At 35.4% G+C, this 23,581-nt stretch overlaps 1 protein-coding gene across 3 annotated transcripts in view; it reads left to right on the top strand.

The window, feature by feature from the left end:
* LOC126975337 (protein sevenless-like) overlaps nucleotides 1–23,581 on the top strand; it is a 68,969-nt gene that overhangs the window by 38,722 nt on the left and 6,666 nt on the right. For 2 of the 3 annotated variants that reach the window (XM_050823181.1, XM_050823182.1), the window contains exons 3-32: nucleotides 2,044–2,103; nucleotides 3,068–3,158; nucleotides 4,120–4,340; nucleotides 6,418–6,666; nucleotides 7,431–7,578; nucleotides 8,266–8,385; nucleotides 8,910–9,246; nucleotides 9,588–9,797; nucleotides 9,906–10,307; nucleotides 10,379–10,473; nucleotides 10,551–10,689; nucleotides 11,305–11,506; nucleotides 12,073–12,262; nucleotides 12,828–12,946; nucleotides 14,154–14,349; nucleotides 14,704–14,870; nucleotides 15,183–15,370; nucleotides 15,737–15,950; nucleotides 16,145–16,414; nucleotides 16,507–16,712; nucleotides 16,792–17,630; nucleotides 17,843–17,983; nucleotides 18,346–18,580; nucleotides 18,730–18,926; nucleotides 19,198–19,333; nucleotides 19,844–19,977; nucleotides 20,178–20,393; nucleotides 20,808–20,941; nucleotides 21,671–21,835; nucleotides 22,450–22,644. In XM_050823181.1, coding sequence (XP_050679138.1) covers nucleotides 2,044–2,103; nucleotides 3,068–3,158; nucleotides 4,120–4,340; nucleotides 6,418–6,666; nucleotides 7,431–7,578; nucleotides 8,266–8,385; nucleotides 8,910–9,246; nucleotides 9,588–9,797; nucleotides 9,906–10,307; nucleotides 10,379–10,473; nucleotides 10,551–10,689; nucleotides 11,305–11,506; nucleotides 12,073–12,262; nucleotides 12,828–12,946; nucleotides 14,154–14,349; nucleotides 14,704–14,870; nucleotides 15,183–15,370; nucleotides 15,737–15,950; nucleotides 16,145–16,414; nucleotides 16,507–16,712; nucleotides 16,792–17,630; nucleotides 17,843–17,983; nucleotides 18,346–18,580; nucleotides 18,730–18,926; nucleotides 19,198–19,333; nucleotides 19,844–19,977; nucleotides 20,178–20,393; nucleotides 20,808–20,941; nucleotides 21,671–21,835; nucleotides 22,450–22,644 — 6,216 coding nt within the window. Of the gene's footprint in view, nucleotides 1–2,043; nucleotides 2,104–3,067; nucleotides 3,159–4,119; nucleotides 4,341–6,417; nucleotides 6,667–7,430; nucleotides 7,579–8,265; nucleotides 8,386–8,909; nucleotides 9,247–9,587; nucleotides 9,798–9,905; nucleotides 10,308–10,378; nucleotides 10,474–10,550; nucleotides 10,690–11,304; nucleotides 11,507–12,072; nucleotides 12,263–12,827; nucleotides 12,947–14,153; nucleotides 14,350–14,703; nucleotides 14,871–15,182; nucleotides 15,371–15,736; nucleotides 15,951–16,144; nucleotides 16,415–16,506; nucleotides 16,713–16,791; nucleotides 17,631–17,842; nucleotides 17,984–18,345; nucleotides 18,581–18,729; nucleotides 18,927–19,197; nucleotides 19,334–19,843; nucleotides 19,978–20,177; nucleotides 20,394–20,807; nucleotides 20,942–21,670; nucleotides 21,836–22,449; nucleotides 22,645–23,152; nucleotides 23,370–23,581 lie in introns of those variants that run through there. The other variant, XM_050823183.1, reaches the window with a different exon arrangement.

Genomic DNA, 23,581 nt, shown 5'->3' on the forward strand with positions numbered 1-23,581 from the left:
TTGTTTTCGAAGCGGTAGTAGTATCTAGTATATCAGAAATGACATCAAAAAGAATTCTAAAGAAATTTTGAGAATATAAATGCCTTTTTGTGCCTTTTATTTAAAAAAAAAATGTGGGTTGGCAAACTTGTCCGCCGGTAGATATGCTTTACATCAATAAGGGTTTATTTCAGTAGGAGAACCCAGGGAAGTATTCCAAGACTGACACAAATGTCCTATTTTTCCATAAAAAAAGTGGGTACGTACAAGAAGTTATTCTTCTTTGACGTAATAAAACAAAAATCCTTAAAAAATTTAAACCTCGTGATATTTTACGTTTTAAGTAAAAAAATTATAATAAAAAAGGTATTAAATATTATATATACCGCATAATTTTGTTAAATAGCGTGTAATAAAATATCATTAAATTATTGTTATATGATGGGCATAATTAATCTATATATGTAAAAATGAATTGCTGTTCGTTAGTCTCGCTAAAACTCGAGAACGGCTGGACCGATTTGACTAATTTTGGTCTTGAATTATTTGTGGAAGTCCAGGGAAGGTTTAAAAGGTGAATTAATAGGAAAATGCTGCTAAATTAAATAAAAACAACAATTTTTTTTTATTTGATGTGTCCATACATAATTTCTATGAGAGAATTTATTGACGCACGGTTTGACAGTTCTGCTGTGAAACAATTTCATTACGACCGCAGGGTGCATATTTTACGAAGTAATTTTTGATGTTATGGTATTATATTATTGACAAATTCATATAAAAACATTATTTTATTTATTATATACAGAACAACGTCTGTCGGGTCAGCTAATACTATAATAAATAAAACATTGCTGATTGCATTAAAACGCGAGCTTAACTTTTGCATTGGGCTGTCTTAGTTTAAGATCAGCATAATTTCTGTTATCAAATGACTATATAAATAGAATCAAAGTTTATGCTAAGCGTACACTCGGCTAAGTTGTACGTAAGTAAAGTCTGAGCAAAGTCAAGAACGCTCTATAGATCCTCATACTTAGTCATTGTCACAAAATTTTATCCACATTGCGTAAAAAACATTATCAAATGAAGTTATGTCTCATTGAGATACGAATACACAGAGACCAATATAATTAGTCTCTGTTCATATTATCTAATCGTAGCCAATTATAATTTCTATCCTGTAAAACTATGGGTATGGTAATTGTATTAACGCCCGTACAATTCACAGTTAATTGGGGTTAATTAAGCCGTAGTAAACAGATATAATTTGTAGTGTCATCACTATATCTAATTTCAAATTTAAATTAAGCAATTATTCTATTTCAACATGTCACAATATTTTACAGAGGGAACAGTATAAAAAATGGATAGAACAATTTTTTATTGACCGCTACAATGAAGCTTATAGAAAAACTAAATTTCAATAATGTTAATGTGTATACTCAATTATTAATCTAGCTAAAATAAACAAGCATTTTTTAAGCCTTCAATGGTATGAGCTGTGAATAAAATTATCTCTCCTGGTTTAACTTTTTCCGATTTCCGAGGCCAGGTTCATAGGTCAAAATAGAATTAGTGCATCTTCCCATAGCACAAGACGGCATTTTAATGTTGTACCTATATCAAATTGTAAGCAATTCTGTCAACAACAAACGCATGCGTACCGTTTTCGTATCGAGAGAGCGACTACGACCAAATTAACCAATTGACTCAATTTAGGCGATTGATTTTCGGCGCGCTAGTGACATATCTACCTCTTTTAATACTATAATATCATTGGAAAAAAGCGATTCATTCGATTGTTTGAAACGTGCAGTCATTGATAGATTGACGGATGACAGCTATAATCTTTTCTTTTCGTTTTAAGCACCTGTTTGCTTTCAAACTTAGCTGGATTATAAGTCGTCGCCAATCGCCATACTGCAATTTTACTACAATCACTGCATGTTTCTTACCTAACTGAAATTAAATTTTTACTCAGGCAGTCCTGCCTCTTATTGCATAGTATTTACATCCTCTTTGGTGCTTACCCGTTTTCTAATTTTGAATTTTTGTTTACAGTGCCGAATAGGATGCAGTTTATGGTTGGAGGGATTAAAAGTGACATGCCAAACGGCTTGCGTAAGTAATTCTATTTTACAGTCAATTTACTTAAAATAATGTTATTTAATACGAAATATCTGCAATAATGTTAATATTTAACCTAACTCTCATGGTAAAAAAAAAATATTCCCCGAATAGTAAATATTTAATTCACGAAATAGGAGGACAAACGCCACCAACAAGCGTAGTCGTCAACTCATTGTAAATGACCACTGCTACCCATACTCCGAAGCAACACCAGACCAAACTCTGTGCTTCAGCAATATTTTGAATGCATTAAAAGCCAAAAATGTAAACTAAAAATATTCTTAAAATTAATAAGATTGTTTTGGTAGATTTACGCATGATTGGTCCGCTTTTATGCGCGACTTATGTTGTCCTCTTCCTCGCGTCGTTTTCCTCATTACTGAGGGTCGTGACTCCCCCGCTGCATCAGTTTCTCCCGTACGATTTCCCTCCATCTGATGCGATCCTTAGTTTCATGAAGGGCATTGATGTTCAGAGAATATCGTATTTGGTCCGACCATCTCGTGGGACTGCGTCCTCTGAGACGTTTGCCATCTACGTACATCTACATCTCTTTACGAGCAATATATCCGAAGAATTCCAATAAGAAGGCATATAGTGGGAAGTCTAATTTTTACATTAAGCTCTCTCAGAATAGACACGTTGGTGCGAAAGACATCCAAGGAATCTGTAGCATTTTTCTCCAGCTCCACATCTATGTCTATTCGGTCTCTGTCGGCCTTTTTCAGTGTCCAGGTCTCCGCTTCAAAACTGAATATGGAGAAAACTAGTGAAGTCACCAGTTTGGTTTTAGTTTTTCGCGTGATGGTCTCCATATCTTATGCAACTGGGACATTGCATTTTCGGATATCCCTATACGTCTCCTTATCTCTTTTTCGCATGATCCTGTGTTATTAATGTTAGACCTTAGGTAATATAATGTTGTAATACCTTTACAAAGTAGAGTTTTCCACAGAATGTCACTCCAGAGGCAGCGCTGTCGCGTGAGTTGTATTGTGTGATGGGCTGCAATGAGGCGCTTAATACATACTTCCAAATGGTTCGTGGTAAGTAAAATACGACATGATTCAAAAATGTGTGTACATCCCTACTTAATATTATAAATGTGATTTTGATGAAATATGGTACAGCGATAGACTATTGCTCGGGAGAGGACATAGGCTACATTATATATCCCGAAAAAATAATGGTTTTCGCAAGATTTGTGAAAGACTGAAAATCACGTCGATGGGCTATAACTATTCCAATAGTAGGTTTAGTTTTGCCATAGCAATCTTCCTCGAAATAAGTTTCATATAATATGTTGGGACAGGAGCAAAAACGGCAACCGGAACTGGAATAGGACTTGAGATAGATAATAGATCTTCAATTCTAAACTTGCTTATTATTTTTAAAAAACCTACTCAGACTAAGTTGCGGGCATCAGCTATAACAAAAACATAAAATAATAAAAAGTTTAAATATTGTTTGAGTCAGAACAAGTAGGGTTAAAAAAACACCATTGTAGTTCTGCAATAATAAAAAAACACAAATGTATAACTTTTTACAACCGCACTGAAATTTCTTCAGGAACACTCAGTTCTTAAATTAATGAATTAATCAAGTGTGCCTCTATATACACCTACCCCTAAGGATTATTCGCGAATGATGTCCAACTGTAAGTAATAAAGCAACAAGTAAGCAGGTTGTTTATATTACAGCACGGTATATCATAGTCAACCTTAGCATGCGCAACATAAAGTCTAGATCCCCTTACGCTTGTAAGGATCTATTGAATTATATGACTCTTGTGAAAATTTGATATAACCTTCGATTTAATATATTCCTATTAGCGATTCTGTGACTATTAATCTCTTATTAGTTAGGACTCAACATTACGATAAACAACCATTCCCGGTGGATGTTCAGGTAACCCTAGGGAAGATTTACCTCATGTATCAAAGTATAATATACATGTTAAAATATATGTTTAAAGTCGATATTTTTTGTAATAAAGTTTTTTTTCAGACCTTATCGGCACACCGCCTGCACCAGCCTTAGTCGCAGACAGCTTGACAGCGACGTCACTATCTCTTGTCTGGGAAGCGCCCAATCTGGGAAACCTCAGTTATCTAGTGCAGTGGAGATATGAAGAGCTTCCCGGCAGCTGGCAATACTACTCGAACACTAGTCATTCTGATAAGTCTATCATACACGTTGAGAATCTACGACCTTACACTAAATATCGGGTAAGATAACAAGCTATTTATGTGATAGTTCTGGAATCTATCTAATTTATACCGGTACACCTTCTACTCGGCTAAGTCCAGTTAGTAAGAATTGTTGGGCGACATATATGCTTTTACAACCAACCCCAGAAAAATTAACAAGACAAATTTATTACGAAATTTAAAAAAAATTGGAAAATCCAAAAGTGCACGCCTCGAACGCTCATGCTTTATTTTGTTTTTAAAGTTAAATTTCGAATAAAATCGAATCACTGCGTTTTTTTTTAAATAAACGAGAAGACCCACCGTAGTGATATTCGAAAGGAACCTACTCTGCTTAATTCTGAAAATTGTGAAATAAAATTAAGTCGTTTCGTCAAGTCGTCCTCGAGATATCCGTACCACGCCATTTTTTTGCATCACAGACTAATAGACGTCCACGATAAAAAAAAATAACTTTTTTTTTATATTAATACGTATTCGACAACTTAAAAAAGCATCAGGATTATTTTTAATGTCTTAGCTTTATATTGTTGTGCTTTTTATAATGTGTAAGAGTAATAGAAAAAAAAGCAGTTTAAAGAGTGGAAATCGTGTGACCTTGACAGGTCGGTTATAAAGCACAACGAGGTTCGAGTTCGAGGCGTGCAATAAATTTCTGGGAACTTTATCATCATCATCAGCCGGAAGACCTCCACTGCTGGAAAAAGGCCTACTCCAAAGATTTCCACGACGATCGGTCCTGCGCTGCCCTCATCCAACGTATTCCGGCGATCTTAACCAGATCGTCGGTCCATCTTGTGAGGGGTCTACCAACACTGCGTCTTCCGGTACGTGGTCGCCATTCGAGGTATTGGTAAGGTTTAGGCATACTTGTGGTATAACTTCCACAGAAGCCACCGTAGGAAGAATGGAATAGAATAGAACGATACCAACTATGAAAGGTCATTTTTATTTTCAGAAAAAGCAATAAGGATTACACTAAATGTTTGACGTTTCCTTGTTTATTATTATTATGACGTCACAATCATGGCGTCTCCCTTTAAATATTTTTTCTTACCTATCTATCGAATCTTTACGGTCATTTTAGTTCCGTAGCAGCAAGTATCATAATATAAAAGTTCTTTAATAATAATAATATTTGAGTTGATTGAATAAAAGGTAAATTGAGGATTACGATTTATGATGTAAGTATTAAAAAAACTACTTACTATTTTTTTTTTTATGGAATAGGAGGACAAACGAGCGTACGGGTCACCTGTTGTTAAGTGATCACCGCCGCCCACAATCTCTTGCAACACCAGAGGAATCACAGGAGCGTTGCCGGCCTTTAAGGAAGGTGTACGCGCTTTTTTTGACGGTACCCATGTCGTATCGTCCCTGAAACACCGCACAAGGAAGCTCATTCCACAGCTTTGTAGTACGTGGAAGAAAGCTCCTTGAAAAACGCACTGTGGAGGACCGCCACACATCCAGATGGTGAGGATGATATCCTAACTTGTGGCGTGTCGTGCGAAGGTGGAATTCGGCGGCAGGAATCAGGTTAAACAGCTCTTCGGAACACTCCCCGTGATAAATGCGATACTAGATCTCGTTCAAACCAATTTTCGGTAGAAGTTTGCATGGTAATACTTACATCATATATTTTTTTTAGTTTTATCATTCTCTTATTTTAGAAGTTACAGTATTCAGTTTAGAAAAAACTGATATTAGAAACCTCAATATTATTTTTGAAGAACTATACGTATGGGTTTGATGAAAAAAAAGTTTTTTCGAGTTTCAGTTCTAAATATTACCCTCAAAATTTATTGTTTTATTTTCTATTTTTGTGTAAAAATCTTAATGCGATTCATAGAATATATCTACTTACCAAGTTTCAACAGTATATTTCTTATAGTTTCGGAAAAATGTGGACGGATAGACAGACAGACATGACGAGTCCATAATGATTCCGTTTTTTTGCCATTTGGCTACGGAACCTACCTAATGGTAGAATAGCCTATTTATAGCGTCAAATTTAATATTAATTGTAATAATAAGTTATAATAAATAATAAGTTTTAAATTATTATTACATATAATAAGTTTTTTTTTTTAAGTTTCGAGTCGCAATATTCCTCTCGGGAAGAAGTACCGCTGGTGATCCAGTTTATTCAGCTCCTTCTGTAGTCATATCCACATTGGAGAGCGGCAAGCCAAGTTCCACACCCAAGGCGCTAAGAGCCGCGGCTCCTGATCCAAGCCGTGTGGCAATATCCTGGGAACCAGGGGATTTCCCTAATGGACCCCTCATATCCTATGTACTGCGGCTAGCTGACACACAACCAAATACTATAGATGTTCTGGAGGTAAGAAAATGCAATTATGCAACGAGTATCAAACTTATTTGATTTGGTGTAAACTAAAATAGTACTTTTTATTAGATAAGCACTTTTACTTGTCGGTATTTCCTTAACTTTACTGACTGTATAAAATTGTGGAAGATTTACATTTGTGTGTAAAACACTATATCTAAAGTTCAAATAAACGAAATTGTTCAATTTAAAAATGTTCAATTTTTTACGATTACGATATGGCGGCAGCTTAGATACTTTATACTATACGATATTATATCAGGTTGAGATTCTTTCACTTTTACAAAAGAAACTGGCTAATACTTATTAGGGCTGAGCAACATTTTCTGCATTTAGAAGTCTAACGGCCGTTCCCAATATACTATCTACAGATAGAGATAAATTACTACCTTCTACTGACAATAATTAGCTGTCAATAATCTGAAGCTGTCCCAATATACCCGATAAGTCATTCTTATCGTCTTATATTGGGACACGTAAATTGAAATTTCCATACAAACTTCTATCGCTGGTAAGCTATACGTCGTTCCATTGACAGACAGCGTGTACGGATAAGGTGAGTTGCCGTCGATAAGTTTATTGCGACAGAAAAGTCAACGATAGTTACGATTTTTATCTCAAGTAAGAGATAGACTGAATATTCGGAACAGCCGTAAGTTTATGGATATTATTTTATACGCAGGTTTTCCTACACTTTGGTCACTACTCTAAGATTAGTATCTATTATAAGATAGTTATGTAAACAATTTGGTTTTCAGGATATGCCTGCATCGAACTACACGCTATTTTACATGTTCCAAAATCTGGCACCAGCTCGCGAGTATGAAGTTTCAGTTGCGATGCGAAACTCTGAGGGCGAGGGACCTAGGGCTTACGTACGAATATCTACACCACCCCTCCCAACATGTAAATGCTTTTAAACCTTATTTTAACTGACAAAATAAAACTGATTGTTCATGTCTATTTATTTATAATTAATATCCAAATTGAGTTATGTCACTAATAATTACACTATTATAAGTTACAAATACAAATTAAAATGAAAACCTTAGAATTGCGAAGAAATGCATCACAAATTATTTTCTTATATAAATTATTAAATAATCAATTAGACTGTCCATTACTTCTATCTAAGATTGGATTATGTGTACCACCTTATCCTTGCGTATTAGTACATATCTGCCAGTATATGTACGATTCTTTAGAAACAATTATGGCTGTAATTCACCTATCCAGCTTATTTCAAAATTATATAACAGTAAATTCCATAGTAATAGTAGTATAGATATAAATTTTAATACATTTGGCAATTTTAAAAAATACGCTTTTGGACCCTTGTAAATTGGATGTATTAAATTATAGTTTTTAGTAATAGTAAACATACATGAAGGCAATCCTGTGCATACATATAAGTTATATAAGTATTAAATATAAGAAATGTTACATTATAAGTAGTCATAATATTAATTGCAGGTATGTCTAGTTGGTAAGCCTTTTCTAATAAATAAATAATAAATGTCTCTCAAAAACAGTTTAAGACAAAGTTAAAAATATACTTCACTGACTTTAGGACTTAAAAGTTTATTTTTTCAGCCGTTCCTACCCAACAACCAATTTTAATATTGGGAGGAGTACATAATATTTTGGCCGCTCCAGCAAATGATATGTTATCGGATCCTGTAGAACTTTATAGTACCGAACATGACGTAACAGGTAAAATTGAAACTGTAATATTTAAATTTGTGGAAGTAGATAATTTATACATTTGAAGTGAACATCAAAAATATGCTGATCGTTTTTAGGACTCGTGTTAGTATGGTTTTGTTTCTACTTAGAGAGAAAGTCCGCAAACAGTCGGAGTTTTTACCAAAGATTCTTTGCTCGGCAGCGCCTTTTTGTGACGTGAAGCAGTGTGCAAGCATATTTGTGTTTCGGTGCCGCCGTAGCTACTGAAATTACTGTTCTCATGAGACCTACCAATCTCAGCGCAATTGTATTGCCACTAAGAATTTAGGATTTTCCAAGAACCCTGAGCGACACTGCATTGTAGTGTGCAGGGAGTATCAATTACAATCAGGTGAACGTTATGCTCGTCATGTCAATTTTTCTCAAAAAAAAAAACCAGTCAAATCATGGTGAGGTTAAAATCAAATAGGTAGATTCTCTTTATTTAGCTACGGTGTTACCAGAATTGGTAATCTATGAATATATAAATACCAATATACTATTTGTTGCAGGAGTTGCTGTCGATATTTCAAGTGATTTCTTGTTCATATCAGTCTCCAGCGGACATGTGTATCGCAGTTCATTATCAAAAAAATCCGTTTCAAAAGTAATTCTTACACCAAAAACGATTGCATATAAGCCTTTGGATTTATCAGTTGACTGGTTGAATAGACATTTGTATGTCCTCGGAGAAGATTATAATAATAATGATGAATCGAGAGGGAATGACTCTAGTGCATATTCTAATTGGAAAATATGGCGTTATGATTTTGAAGGCAAAAATCAGCTTGTAGCATACGCAGAGTTATATTCACGTCCCATACATTTTGAAGTTGATGCTTACAATGGGTATGAATCACAGAAACTGTTATATTTTTTTTAATTATTTTGATTTTGATTTAATGATTGATAATTATCCCCCAGACAGTGCTACTCATTTCGGAATTATGTACGTTCCATCCTTCCATTACCTAACTAGAAAATGTTCTTGAAGGAGGAGATTTTAATTTTTAAATTGTGATAAAAATAAATGTCCTACCAGATGTTGGCTTGGGACTGGAGTACATTACAATTTATCAGGATTTTGAAAGGGTCTTCAATAGTTTTGTCGACCGAATTTATCTTCATCAAAACTTAGGGTTTATTTTATTGCAATTTTTGTTGTATTTTGAGTAAATATGTATTTTCAGTTACTTATTTTGGGCATTACGTGGAGTGGAACGGGGAGGTTTATACAGAATAGATCTGGCTACAATATCGAACGGAGTTCGACACGAAACTCCTCCAGAAGTAATTGTAAGGGACGCGTATCTTGGAGCTTTCACTGTTGATCATGCTGATTTTAGACTTCTGGTCACACATTTGAGGCGAAATACTGTCCTTGCAGTATCTTTAGACGGGTTTGTATTTATTTAATTATTATTTAAATTAAGTTATTCTGCTACTAGTAAAGTAGTAAGTGCTAAATAAACAGATTAGAACTAATATTATATTTTGTCATTTTTTAGACGTGAAGTAAATGATTTTCGGAGTAACACACAGACCCCAATGTTCTTCTCTGCAAAATCTATAGCATATGCTAGTGGTCTTTTCTACTGGACCAACGGCAAAGAAATGCTCACAGAAGAATACCATGCACAAAGTGACAGCTACTATCATAATGAGTATCCTTTGGCATATAACACGAAGATGATAGAAACAAGACAGGTTTTGGTCACATTGAGAAGTTGTCAGCCGATTCCAGTGCCAGTAAATCCTCCTTTAGGTGTGCAGAGTGTTATGGGTATAAACCATGCTAAAGTATCATGGTCACCGCCACATTTACTTGGACATCAGGGCATAGGAGCTTGGCAAATGTGGACTTATCACTTACAGTTGACACACGTGCCTTCTGGTGACACTATTGATATGTTAGTACACTTACAACATTTTAAGAATCGGAAAAATTTTGTCCACATTTTAACCATTCTTATTTTTTCAGTAAACATATAAAAGAATCGTCTCGTATAGTTGAAAATATAGAGCAAGATGCAGAATACGTAATTAAAGTGGCTGCAGTCACGCAATCTGGCTCAGGTATAATAACTTGATAATCAAAATATGTCAAATACCAATAACAATAAATATTAATGAAACGTTATCATTTTTAACAGGTCCTTGGTCTTCAGAATTTGTAGGTAGAACCCTGCAATCGTCGCCAACGACATTACAAAGTACTTTATTATGGTCCGGTCCTGATGGTCTTCTACAAACAGATTTAACTGGAGACAACTTACAGACATTAATTCACAGGTAAATCAATATTAAGATTATTAATTCCAGTGGTTTATTGATTACTATATACACGTACGTTTGCTCTAATGGTTGTTGTATGAAGGTGACAATCGTAATCAAATTATAATTTAATTACACCTAGTTCCTTGTTAAATGTGTAAATTATAGAAGTAGTCACAACTGCCAATGCCCTTGCAATACCAAATTGAAATCCAGCGTTTACCGTTTCTGGATGGTGTATTCACTTTTTAATGTTACTATCACGTTGCACTTTTCTGATCACTTGTGAAGATTATTTTAAGCTTAGAGCGTACACTTTACCATTTGTTTGTTTTCCTGCTCTTGAATTGTTGAAATTTTTATCTGTGAAAAATATATTTCTGTTATTTTCACCCGCATATCGAGACAGCCAGCATTTTCTTTATCAGACCATTATTGTGATTTAATATGAACCTCAAAAAAATATGTGTAATGACAAGAAATAATCAAAATTTCTAAATAAACGCGATACAAAGTTGAATTAAAAAAAGTTTTTTAGTTGTAACAATATTTACGGTCTAGTTATAATTATCTTTTCAAAATGAAGTAGTTATGAATACAAAATACTCCAAAACATCGATTGCATTCTTGCAGATCCTCGTTGAAGAACTTAAACATAGTTGACATATCCTGGTACCGGGATAAACTGTATCTCGTAACAAACGCTTCAACAGTTATATCATATAATACCACCACTCGAACACAAGAGTTTATGCCGAACATGGAGAATGTAGGAAGTTTAGCTGTGGATTGGATTGGCAAGAAAATTTATTGGTCTAATCCAAAACAACAGTTGGTAAGTTGTTTATTGGTAAATTTTCCTCCTGTTTAAGAATCTTTTTTCCTAATGCCTTAAATATTGATAGTTTATTAACTACAACTTTTTGAGTTCGAATTCATTGTTTCGAAACATTTTTTCTATTTGTCATTCGAAATCATATCTGCCATCAATCATATTTTTAGAAACTTTTCAAAGAGTTTAGACGTTTTTGAACAAAACAGTTCAATTTGGTCTCAGTGAGTCATACATCTTTATGCCGTTTGGTGTCGAGACACAAGGGCCCCACAGGCCAAGTCCAGTGGGGCCCAGAGACGCGGAGAATGTACAAAATACTATCTTCGCACCTCAACATGGCTACTGGAAACCCAAGCGCTGGCAACAATTTCGGTCAACGGAACAGCCTAGCTATCCAAAGCGGAAATGCTGCCAATATTCTTGGTACGCTTCCACGTAATGATAGTTTTAATTCATGTAGTCATAGTATTGTAAATATAGTTATAAGATTTGTTCTGTTTGAATAAATACAATTAAGCCTGTATAGTTAATTGTATGTAATAAAATCATTCTTGTCAACATTTCAGATAACGCGTGGAAACTTTGATGGCAGCAACAGAGAGCCTGTGCCTATTGTGACAGTCGCTAAGGAACTCACAATAGACTCTTTCGAAGCTTATATTTACTGGAACACCGGTCACGCTGTCGAAGCCGCTAGACTGAATGGAGAAAATAAAATTATATATTACCCCGCGCAATTATTCAGCGGAAAACAAGGTAAGACCAGCAACTTCGTATAAATACTGTCTTTATTTAATTATTCAAGGTCCACCAACACAGAATACACATGTCAATTCATAAGATCGTAACATAAAGTCCAAAAATCGTGTTAAACATACTAACAATGTAGTTCTTAATTATATAAAAGTAAATTGAAGTCCTATAACGCTAACATGTCAAAACAATATAAAAAGATAAATTAATTCCACATATCATTAAAAGTAACAATACAATCACTTCAATATAATCACTAAAATACAATAAATCGTCATAGTCTTAGTAAGTTATTGTAATTAACGATATTAAAGACTATCTTATATTGGAGAATTTTGATGGTATCGTCTAAATTCGAAAACTTACGATAAGGAAAACCCGTTGTTATAAAATAATTTCATATTATTTCGACAGAAAATTATCACGAGGTCGACTCCATTTCATACATTTCTTATCGAAACTTTATTGATTTTTCGCATGTACTTGATATTAAATTCAATACTTATACAAAATAAAACATATAATTTAAAATAAAAAGTAGGTCTAATAAATCATAATCTATTTTCAGTGATGGGGCTAACTGTGGATTTGGAAAATAAATGGCTCTATTGGTTAGTTAGAAGCTATGACCGCTCCGAGTTACACAGAGCACCCACAGCCGATAGGATTTCCCTGGGGACTAATGAGGTAAGCTTTACTCCACAGGAATTCATTACTTAAACTTCCTCCAGTAGTAAATCCATTTTGACGAGTCTTTAAAAATATAGGTAGTTACATCATTCATTAAATAAAAAGGCATAAAAGGCATTTATTTTTTCAAAATTGATTCCTTTAGAATTGTTTTTGATGTAATTTCTAATATAGTACATACTACAACCGCTTCGGAAACAAATGGCGCTCTGAGAGAGAAAAAGCGGCGCAAGAAACTCTTCCAACAATCCTTTTTTGCGCTCTTTTCAATAAAAATATACAATATTGTACAGTCATTTCTATCGCTATAAAATAATCATAATCTAGTCCCAGGCTGTCCGATCATTTAGATATTCAGCAGTGGAGTAATAAGATTTACGACAGAGCCATTTTTTATAAAACATTTAAATTTATTTATAGATAATGCCTGAACAGTGGCTGGGACTTCATTATAGAAGCGTATACATTTACCCTTAAAGCTATTATGTATCTTATGAAGCCTACTAGAATTAGTTACAAGCAATCCCTTATTTCTAGTGTTATAATAATGAAAATCGATTGTGGATTGAGTTATTTAAGTAGTGACCACATAATTAGAATTATAAATGAGAAGTGAACGGAATAAGCCATTGATTGTATATTTCCGATTGTGTAATGTAAGAGTCAAAACGACGCTCGCAACCTCCATTTAAAACAAATGTACTTATGCAATAGACAAGCACAAACATGTCGAAGGATACCAACGTGAAAACAAGATATTTTGTTTTTAAATCGGGGTCGACTGCAAGCATCCATGTGATCTGGCTTTTGATTGGTCAAATCGGTTCGCCTTCTCAAGGAAGAGCTGATGCTCTCGTCGCTTACTTCAGGCCCCGAGTACATCTCACTGTATCTATCCTGCTTGGCTTATCGTGTATGTTTAATTTTTTATTTCAATTAAATAATGGAAAAGCAGGCGCTAATAGATTTAATTTTTAATATTCCTGCCCTGTGGGATATGCGGCAAAAAATCCACCACAACAGATACATTTTAACCAAGGAATGGCAGATAGTTGCTTTAGCTTGTGGATGTATAGGTTAGCTGCTTGTTCATTTTTTGCTAGAAATCGCGAGATTGACATCAAGGTATCAAGGCAGCGACCACATGTTACACAGAAAATGTTATAAAACAGAAGGAAATTTAATTTATCGATTTTTTGTCCAGGTTTCCGGTTCCTTGATAACCCGTTTGTCCAGCACAGCCACGTTAGGGCCACTCTGCTACTTCAGCGGAAGGCTGGTCTGGGTCCAGGATGCGTCCAGAGCGGTCGTTTCCGATCTCGAAGGCCGATACACCGCTGAACTAATACCGCGGGTGCACGTAATTGCCGTCAGGGATCCGACGTTGCACGCTGACAGTGGTTAGTCAATTCATATGATTCTTCTACTCTCTGTTGGGGTCTTCGAAGTCTTCGAAACTTCGAAGCCAATTTGTGTTTTCCCTCCAGATGAATTGGTACTCGCTCGATATTTCTAGATGGGGTATTCCAATACGAGGACAGAAAGGTGTTGTCGAAGAGGGGTGATTCGACAAATGGGGTTTTTTTTGTGATGAACCCGCAAACTTGAGTCTTCTAGGGGTTAAATTGGCAGAGGTTTATTTACATGTTATTTAATATTTACGTGTTGTTTCTCATTCGTTCCGATTAATTCTAAATCACTACTTACTTGCTGGTACCTTATAATTTTTATTTACATTTCTATGTTTGTTACAGAATCCATAATCGCCATACCAGAGACAATAAACGCGTCCTCGATCACAGTGCGAGGCAACTGGGACAAGTTCAATGTAACCTGGTCTCCAGCCGGCAGGGTTAACATCAACAGCAGTAGGGTATACTACGACGTGAGCCTTCACTTCCCGGGTCATTACAAAATTGAGGTAATTATTGCACCATTACTTGTGCGTTTCTTTTTAAAATCCAATACTTATAATTAGTAACCAAAATTTATGAACGATGCGGGACTCCTACTCTCGGGTTCCGCCCGAGCACTTTTACCAACTGAGTCAACCGTCCGAGTAAATCTTGGTATGTCTTGTACAACTCTCAGGTCGTCTACAGTTTTGCATTTTAGGAAATTGACTTGAGATATCGCTCTTTCAAATCTAAGCAATTTATTATTTTGGAATGTGATATTCATCACTTGTTAAATTTAAATTTAATTTTTAACAAATTGTTCGTCGTACACATAGAAAACAGTGGAGGAGCCATGGCTGGAGCTGACCGAGCGTGGTATAGAACCGTACAGCGAGATTGAAGTTACGGTCCGGGCGCACACTCAGTGGGGCGGCGGCTCCGTGGCGAAGGCCTACACGCGCACTCCACAGGCGTCTCCCTCCGCCCCTACAGCGCCCAGGCTTTACATGCAGCCAGCACAAAGGTAAAATAAGACATAACATGCTTACTTACTTACGTATACATAGTTTTATCTCCGTCTCGATGATTTTAATCTTATCTCGAACGTCTTTTATGCGGTAATGTGGGTACTATATATGAGTTGAAGTAGACACATCAAATTTCGCTTTTCGTGGTGCGCTCATAGGCCAAATAGTCCGATATGTTGATCATTTATATACATTACCTTGTTAACAACTAGCTTTTTAGCTTTTCCAGCCGAGTGGGGGCCTTGGAGACCAAACTTAGATAGACTGTCGGTACATCACTCTAGTTAGGGAATTGGATTGCCTACCAACGAGTGATCCCCATAATTGTACATCGTAAGCTTATATACATTGTCATTCCACAGTGGTGGAACCCTTCGTGCAATATTTCGTTGGGGCCCACCATCCCGCAGTAATGGTGTCATCCGAGGATATGAGGCGCAGTGCTGGGTGCTGGCGAGTGCTAGACCCATCCCCTCGCCGGCGAGACCGTCGGCCTGCGCCCCAGCGAGACTCGCCCCACATCATACACAACTAGTGCTCAGAGACCTGATGCCAGCTGCCACGTATTTCTTCCAGGTAAGATACCACATCCTCCTCCAATGTTCAAAAGTGAGACATTTCACATAAGTATGGGAGAGTATGAGCCTGAATATTCGATAATCAATTGATAGATCATTAATAAAAAATATGGTGATTAAATTAATGCCTGGCTAGCATATGATGCAGCCAAAATTATAAGAACAACGTGTTAACAAGATTTTAATTCTCAGGTTCGAGCATTTACTGATGCTGGCTACGGTCAATATTCCGAGATAGTGTCCGCTTCTTCTGATGAAATAAACCCAATACCGAAAATAATGATATCATCTCAAGAGGCTATAAAAATTGTGGACTTAGATTCAAATGAAAGTGAAACTATACCAAAGAGTACTGGAATACCAATTGACTTTGCTATAGATATTGAAGAAAATGTCGCTTACTGGGTCAATAATTTGGAAGAAATATTTTCATCGAGAGTTAATGGAACGGGGCACTATAAGGTATGACATGAAGTATAGCAAAAATATTCAAAATTAACCACCTAAACATTGGGCTCTAAGCTGAGTACTTTATTATTTACTATTTATTTCAGCTCACTTCTATCAACGGTACGGCAACTAGTATTTGTGTGGATTGGGTGAGTCGTTCGGTGTACTGGGCCCAACTAGAAATAACTTCCATAGAATCCTATGTTATATATCGAGCAGACTTAGGCCTTCCAAATACAAGGCCACATATAACGCGAATACTAAGCAGGCGTAAGCCCATTCACAGCTTGCAAATTATACCTTTATTGCGGTACGTACCCTTTAAATTCAAATAATAATAACATCATTGAACCTCTCGATATGATAATAAGTAAATTACGCTATTTCAGATCATTGTACTGGTATGAAGAAAGTAATCACTCTGGTTTTGGAATATTGATGACAGCCAAGGTTAATGGTACCAACGTACGTACATTTTTCAACGATTCCGAAATCGACGAAATGAATTCTGATTTCAAGGATGATTGTAACTGTCCCGAAAATCCACAAATTTCCAAAGCTTTCGCTATCGATCTGACAAGTAATGATATTAAATTCTACTGGATTGATCCTTGGGTTCATAAAATAGTTGCAGTCGATATTCACGGCTGCAACTGTAGAACTGCTGTTGATGCTACTGAAAAGAAGAAGTATGGTTTTACTCCTACGTCTATTACAGTGGATAGTAAACACGTGTATTGGTATAACTCTACGGAGAAGACAATATTTTACACGAACAAATTCAAAAAGAACAAGATAGATTACATAAAATCTTCATTTGGTTATAAAATAATGGCATTAGACCCAGCAAACCAGCCATACCCACCGAGGCAATGTTTATTTCCCACCATTCAAGAATTAGTTCCAAGAATGACATCAAATTCAGCAAACACTATATCTATACATCTACCGAATGTATCAAAACCACATAGATGCAACGAATTGGAGTATGAAATGCCTGCAACAGAATATACCATATTTTATCATTTATACTACTCTAACAACGCGACTGTATGTGATAGAGAAACTTGTTCATTTATAACGACTACAAATACAGATCTACAAATAAATGATCTTCAACCATTCACGAACTATACAGTCACTTTAGAAGCTACGAATTTTTATGCTAAATTGCATGAGATGAGACCAATTACTGGACCTGTTTACATCATGCAAACTGCTGCTGAAGGTTAGTCTATATTCTGTAAAATACACTAATAAACAACTACAAAAACTGGCATTTACTTGGTGTTCATCAGTACAGTAATAATCTACTTATTTTAATTTCTGCAACTTTGCTTTATCAGACACTGTTGACCACACGCAAATTGGCCTTTGTCGTCGCCGTTTTTAGACATAAGCTGCATAAAATACCTAACTGATCCCAATCTTGTGTTGTAGCTCCGAAGGCTCCAAAGAATGTAACTGGTATCGTACTAAGCCCTGTACTTGCTAGAGTTGAATGGACTCCAGAGCCTGGGTTATGGTACGAATTGCATTGGAGAACTGACGATTCGCCTTCTCTGCCTCATAAATTAAAAGGTACGTTCTTTTGCTGTTTCCAACTAATGTGGTGAAAACCATGCCATTATTATTACAAATTTTAAGTTTACAGTTATATTCCTTTAGTGTTTCCATGTTAGGTGTGGAACTTCCGCCAACAATCTCGACAAAATTTATCTACATGTCACTTATTGGTGAAAAAAAGTATTATTACAACTTCGTATACCTATTCATCTTTATCCTAGTTACTCATATTATTGCCGTTTTAATATTTTGACCATAATGGATTGTGTATGTTCAAATAAATGTAGATTTTGAATGAGCGAAAAAGACTATTTTTAAATCATTAATACTCTGTACTTATAACTATAATTTATTTTCACACGTTTGGTAAATTTCAGAACATAATACTTTCGAGGTATTAGAGGGCGGAAAGGCGAATATGACTCGTTTATCGCCCAGTACTCTTTACACGGTTTGGGTGCGGGCACGCTCAAGACATTCCCAGGTGTCTGCAGACTCGCTCCCGCTAAGATTGAGGACCTACCCTTCACCGGCACCCATATCGCTACGAAACGCTACCGCTTATACGATTGTTGTTATTTGGCCAGCGCCAACTTCATATAAACTACATAAGTGAGTTTTACATACACTATTTATGCTTACTCGTTAGAAATATGTGTAAAGTAATCTTGGAAGTTTTAAATTAATATGTTTAGATGATATTTATATAAACATTATAATAAAAAATATTTTAAATAATGTATTATATTCCAAATTTATAGATACTCTGTGGAGTTCACCAAAGTTAGCAGTGGGAAAGATGAATGGAAAAGTTGTGTTCAGAGCGGTAACGCAGAATGGTTGGCTGAAGAACTGCGTCCTCGTACTCGCTATCGCTTCCGCTTACGTCTACAGTACATCCAAACTGCTCCACCATATTACTGGCCCCACGATGATCGTTTTACTTATGAAACTTTAGGTCAGTGCGAAATCGTAGATAACGTTTAAACAATATTTATCCCCTTGTATTATGATTACATGAATATCACCTAAATAAGAGAATTCTGATGTGAACCCAGTCCCCAGTCGAGTAGAGTGTGTTCCTCAAATAAAAAGTTAAAGTGGGTGTTTTTTTTTTCAATTTAAACTTATTAATTTAACAAGTAAACAATCCTTCTTAAGAAATTTATTTTTATTTAAAGAATTCTATGAATAAATATTTAATAGAATTATGAATTAATTAATTTCAGGAGACGTGCCAGGTCCTCCCGGTGCCTTAAGAGTAGAAGCTGTTGGGGAGAAAGTACTGCGAGCTTGGTGGTCCGAGCCAGACCCTCGTGGCGACCCTGTTACTCACTATCGAGTCTGGGGACGAGCTCGGAACAGGTGCGTTGTTTTTAGTTAGCTCAAAAAAACAAGAGAACAAGCGGTGGTGATCACTTACGATCTAGTGATACGTCCGTACGTTGCTCCTCATAATTTTATATATGAAATATATGTATTTAGTGAAATAAAATGTACCTCTATGTTCTATTTAATGTCTTTTTAACATGAAAAATTTTCAAAGGGAAGGAATAATACAGTATACGCTATTTAGAATTAGACAACGACTCCAAAAAACGTTCACGTAATATGAACATTTGACTGCTGTATCGCCAATGCATCATAAAATGTATATGATTGGAGTTTAGGGATAAACTATATTATCCTGATTAGTTTTAGTAAAAAAACTCATATTTTAGATTTGATAACTACAAACAACAACCTTAGAGTAGGGATAGATACTTACGTATAAACTACACCTAACTGTATAGTTATTTTAATAAACAATATGTAAGCGTGAATTTTGTATGAATTAATAATAAAGAATGCATATTAATTATTAAGAAATTTCAGGGCCTCGAACGTCGATGAGAATAAGACAAAAAACATAAGCAAATATTTACCCAGCGATTTACCACCTGACGTCGATGATGAAATGAAAATGCGAATTATTCGTGAGGGACTGCAACTCCTACATAACGGAAGCGGTGAGATAAAAACCTTTTTTAATTTGGATCTGTGTGAAACACAAATCACAGATCAACTTAAACAGACATCAAGTTTTTGTTTCGTTAATAATTAAAAAAAAAATTGTTATTCTTCGTTTTTATTAAATTTAAGTAAAAGAAACGTAGCTGTAATTTAGTAAGCGCCATGTAAATATTTCAACGCATCGTTTACAAAATAGAGACATACTGGTTGATCGGCGCGGGCGAAGTGTCGGAAGGGTTTGTGGCGCGAGTGCAGGCGCGTAACAGATACGGATGGGGCGCGCTGTCAGCGGAGAGCGAGCTGGACGCTGCGCCGCTCGCGCACGCAGTGAGACCGCACCCCATCGCCCTCACACTAGCGCTCAGTGGACTCGCGGCTGTGGTATTGGCCGTGCTAGCAGCTCTTCTATATAGTAAGTGTGATGAATTGGCGTATCTTCGTATAACTTTTAGATGGGACAACGTTCACTCGTTTATTCTTTAATGGTAGCTTCAAATTCCTAAAATCTCTGTTAATTTTTCATGTATACATGTTGTCCCAAAGTTATGGGACATGAAGGGAAAGTACCTTAAATATCGTAGATAGTCGGATCGAGTCCCAGACGAGGCAAGTAATTTTTAGATAATCTTTGAATGCAGAATTACTAACTTTTAAAAATAACATAAAGCCTTCTTTCAGTAAAATACCCTATCTACGATATTTAAGGTGCTTTCCTTTAATGTCCCATAACTTTAGGACGCCCTGTATATACATATAACCATAATATCCTTCAACATATTGAGATCTAGTTTGCTAGATTTTATTATAAGTTTTATTTTATTTTCAGCATACAATACCAGAAGTAAAAAGAAAGCTATAGAAAACCAAGTACCTCCAGTGATCCGTAGAGGCCCCGACGTTGAACTTGCTACACTCCGGCAATTACCCATCAGACATTCCAACAACATTCTTTATAATCAGGTAAAACATTTTTTAGAACAACGTCTTGGTATTCAATATGATTCCACTGAATATTTAACCCTTAGAGGGTTTAAAATAAACGAATACGTACTGGCGAGTGTTATAAACGATATACCTAATTAGTTTCTTTTCGCAAAAGAAATATTTATAACATGTAGGTACCTACCTATCTAACGGTATAAATTCATTATTAATTAAAAGGCCTATGTTCTATAATAACTTAGTACTTACCTTTTAAGTCAAGAAATTGTTTTAAGACGTAAATCTGCAATATTTCTATTACATTTGTTCCAGTTTAGATATAGGTACAATACATAATGATCGAATGAGAATGAATCATTCTCTTGTCGCTGCGCAACGGTGCGTTGATATGTCGCGGCGTACTCATTTCATGGTTATGTAGTAATATTTTAGATTCTACTGTGCGCAAAAAGACATGTGTGTTTATGTGTATATATATATTATATTAATTTATTGCAAGTTATAAATAAAATCACCTACACCTATAAGGTTACCTAGAAGAGATCGCTGAATAGCGCCTAATTAATAGTGATTACATAATTTTAATTTTATTTTATAAGTTTAGCAATAAATAAATTTCATTCATCCATTGAGTATATTGTTTTTAAGGGCTAGACTTACATAACCTGAAATTATATACTTATAATTTTAGTTTGTGATCTTTTATTTAGAAAATAGTTTTTATCTTATTCTATGATGACGTCACAGGGTGTTCACTGCCCCTCCGATGCCGAGCTAGCTGCATTGCCACATATTCGTCGGGAACAAATAACTCTCACTAAGTTTTTGGGGTCGGGCGCTTTTGGCGAAGTATTTGAAGGACTGGCGAGACAAATCGACAACAATAATGGAAATACCAAAGTGGCTGTGAAGGTAATTTATATTTCTCTCCTTGGTTGAAAATGATTATGCGGAGATTAACGTCACCACCATCTCAATATCAAAGGGGAAACCTCTCGAAGATAGTAGAGTTATTTTTAGCAGCTATCAAGCTGTAGCGATTTACTCTATCATATGTAGGCAATACTTGAGAAGATGTACTTATGTTTTATAGTATATTTCCATTAAAATACATTTGATAAATACATTCCAAAGAATTAAAACGCGAGCTAAATTAATACTGAATTTTAACAGTAATAAATTAAGGTGATTTTACTTACTTTTAGAACAGCATGAAAAAGTAAGGTAAAATAATTACCTATACTTTCCTAATTCCTGATAATTTTCTTTTTCTCGTTTTGACGATGCAATTCATTGTATTGTACGAGAGTCTGTAGTCGTGTTATACTATTTATGAGAATTTCGAATTTAAGATTTGTTACTTTACTTTACTCTCTATTATAATTGTGATAACTGTTTCTTCTAGATAAATAAATAATAAAACATAATTTTCAAGATTGTATCAAATAATCAATGTAAATATATAATTATAGTTTACACAGGAGTTTATGTTTCAATTGTATTTTTTAATAATTTTATATCGGCAGACATTACGCAAAGGAGCAACTGAACAGGAGAAGACAGAGTTCTTGAAAGAGGCAGCGCTGATGTCCAACTTTAAACATGAACACATTCTGAGTCTACTAGGCGTCTGTCTCGACAATGATCCCAACTATATCATCATGGAGCTCATGGAGGGAGGGGACTTACTCAGTTACCTCAGAGCCAGAAGATCCTCGTTGGTGAGCTGATTTGTATGTATTTTAGGTACCTTGGGTAGGGTTGGCCCACAAGGGGTACCTTGTATACCCCCTGACAGGTATGTCAGCTTTAAGCCTTTCATAAGCCGCACTTTTTAGGCAGCTGGTAATTTGACAGACTTGACAGACAGGGTGTAGGTACTCGTAGTACTATTGCAGCTATGCCAACAAGGAATAAAAACCCAGAACGCTAACCCCAAAAATGTGAGAATTGTTTTATTTTATAACGAGCTAATAGAAGTATTTAGGTATAGATAGATATTTAATTCTGGGGGCCTACTCTTAAAATCGATATTCGATATATCGTGGCATTAGTCGTGTCGAATCCTACTCTTAGTTACATCGTATTCAATGTCGAAACGATAGTTGAATGAACGAAACATTTTTCGATACTATCGGTCCTAACCCTACTCTTAGTTGAAAATGTCAGAGACGAATATTCGAAGTTGACAGATCATCAAACGTCACTTTTACGATAATCTCAACGACACCTTGTAGGCTGTCGTTGCTATTATCGTTTCAAGTTGTATAGATATATTTGCCATACAATATACATACTTAATAAATATTATTACTTTTATTATTTTTGGTTTACTATTCAAGGGGATCTTTTCAATACCAAGAAATTTAAGTCATTTTGTTGATCGTTTATGCGCGTAGAAAGTAATGCAAATGGCCGCCTGGGAAATATGAAGTCGACGAGAAGGGTTGAGTTTCTCTTTTTTACATTTTATTATCCGCAAATTTTGTATTATTTATTCAATTTTAAATGGTCATATTATATTCATTACATTATTTTTGAATTTAACATTTTGTGTAAATGATACCAAATTGGTAGTCGTAAAATCGTATCGTATAAAAGTGAATCGTGTTTTTTGTACGATGGTGCAGAATCCTCCGTCCGACCCGCACTTGACTG

The sequence above is a fragment of the Leptidea sinapis genome, chromosome 35 (assembly GCF_905404315.1).
Source record: "Leptidea sinapis chromosome 35, ilLepSina1.1, whole genome shotgun sequence".
Lineage (NCBI taxonomy): Eukaryota > Metazoa > Arthropoda > Insecta > Lepidoptera > Pieridae > Leptidea > Leptidea sinapis.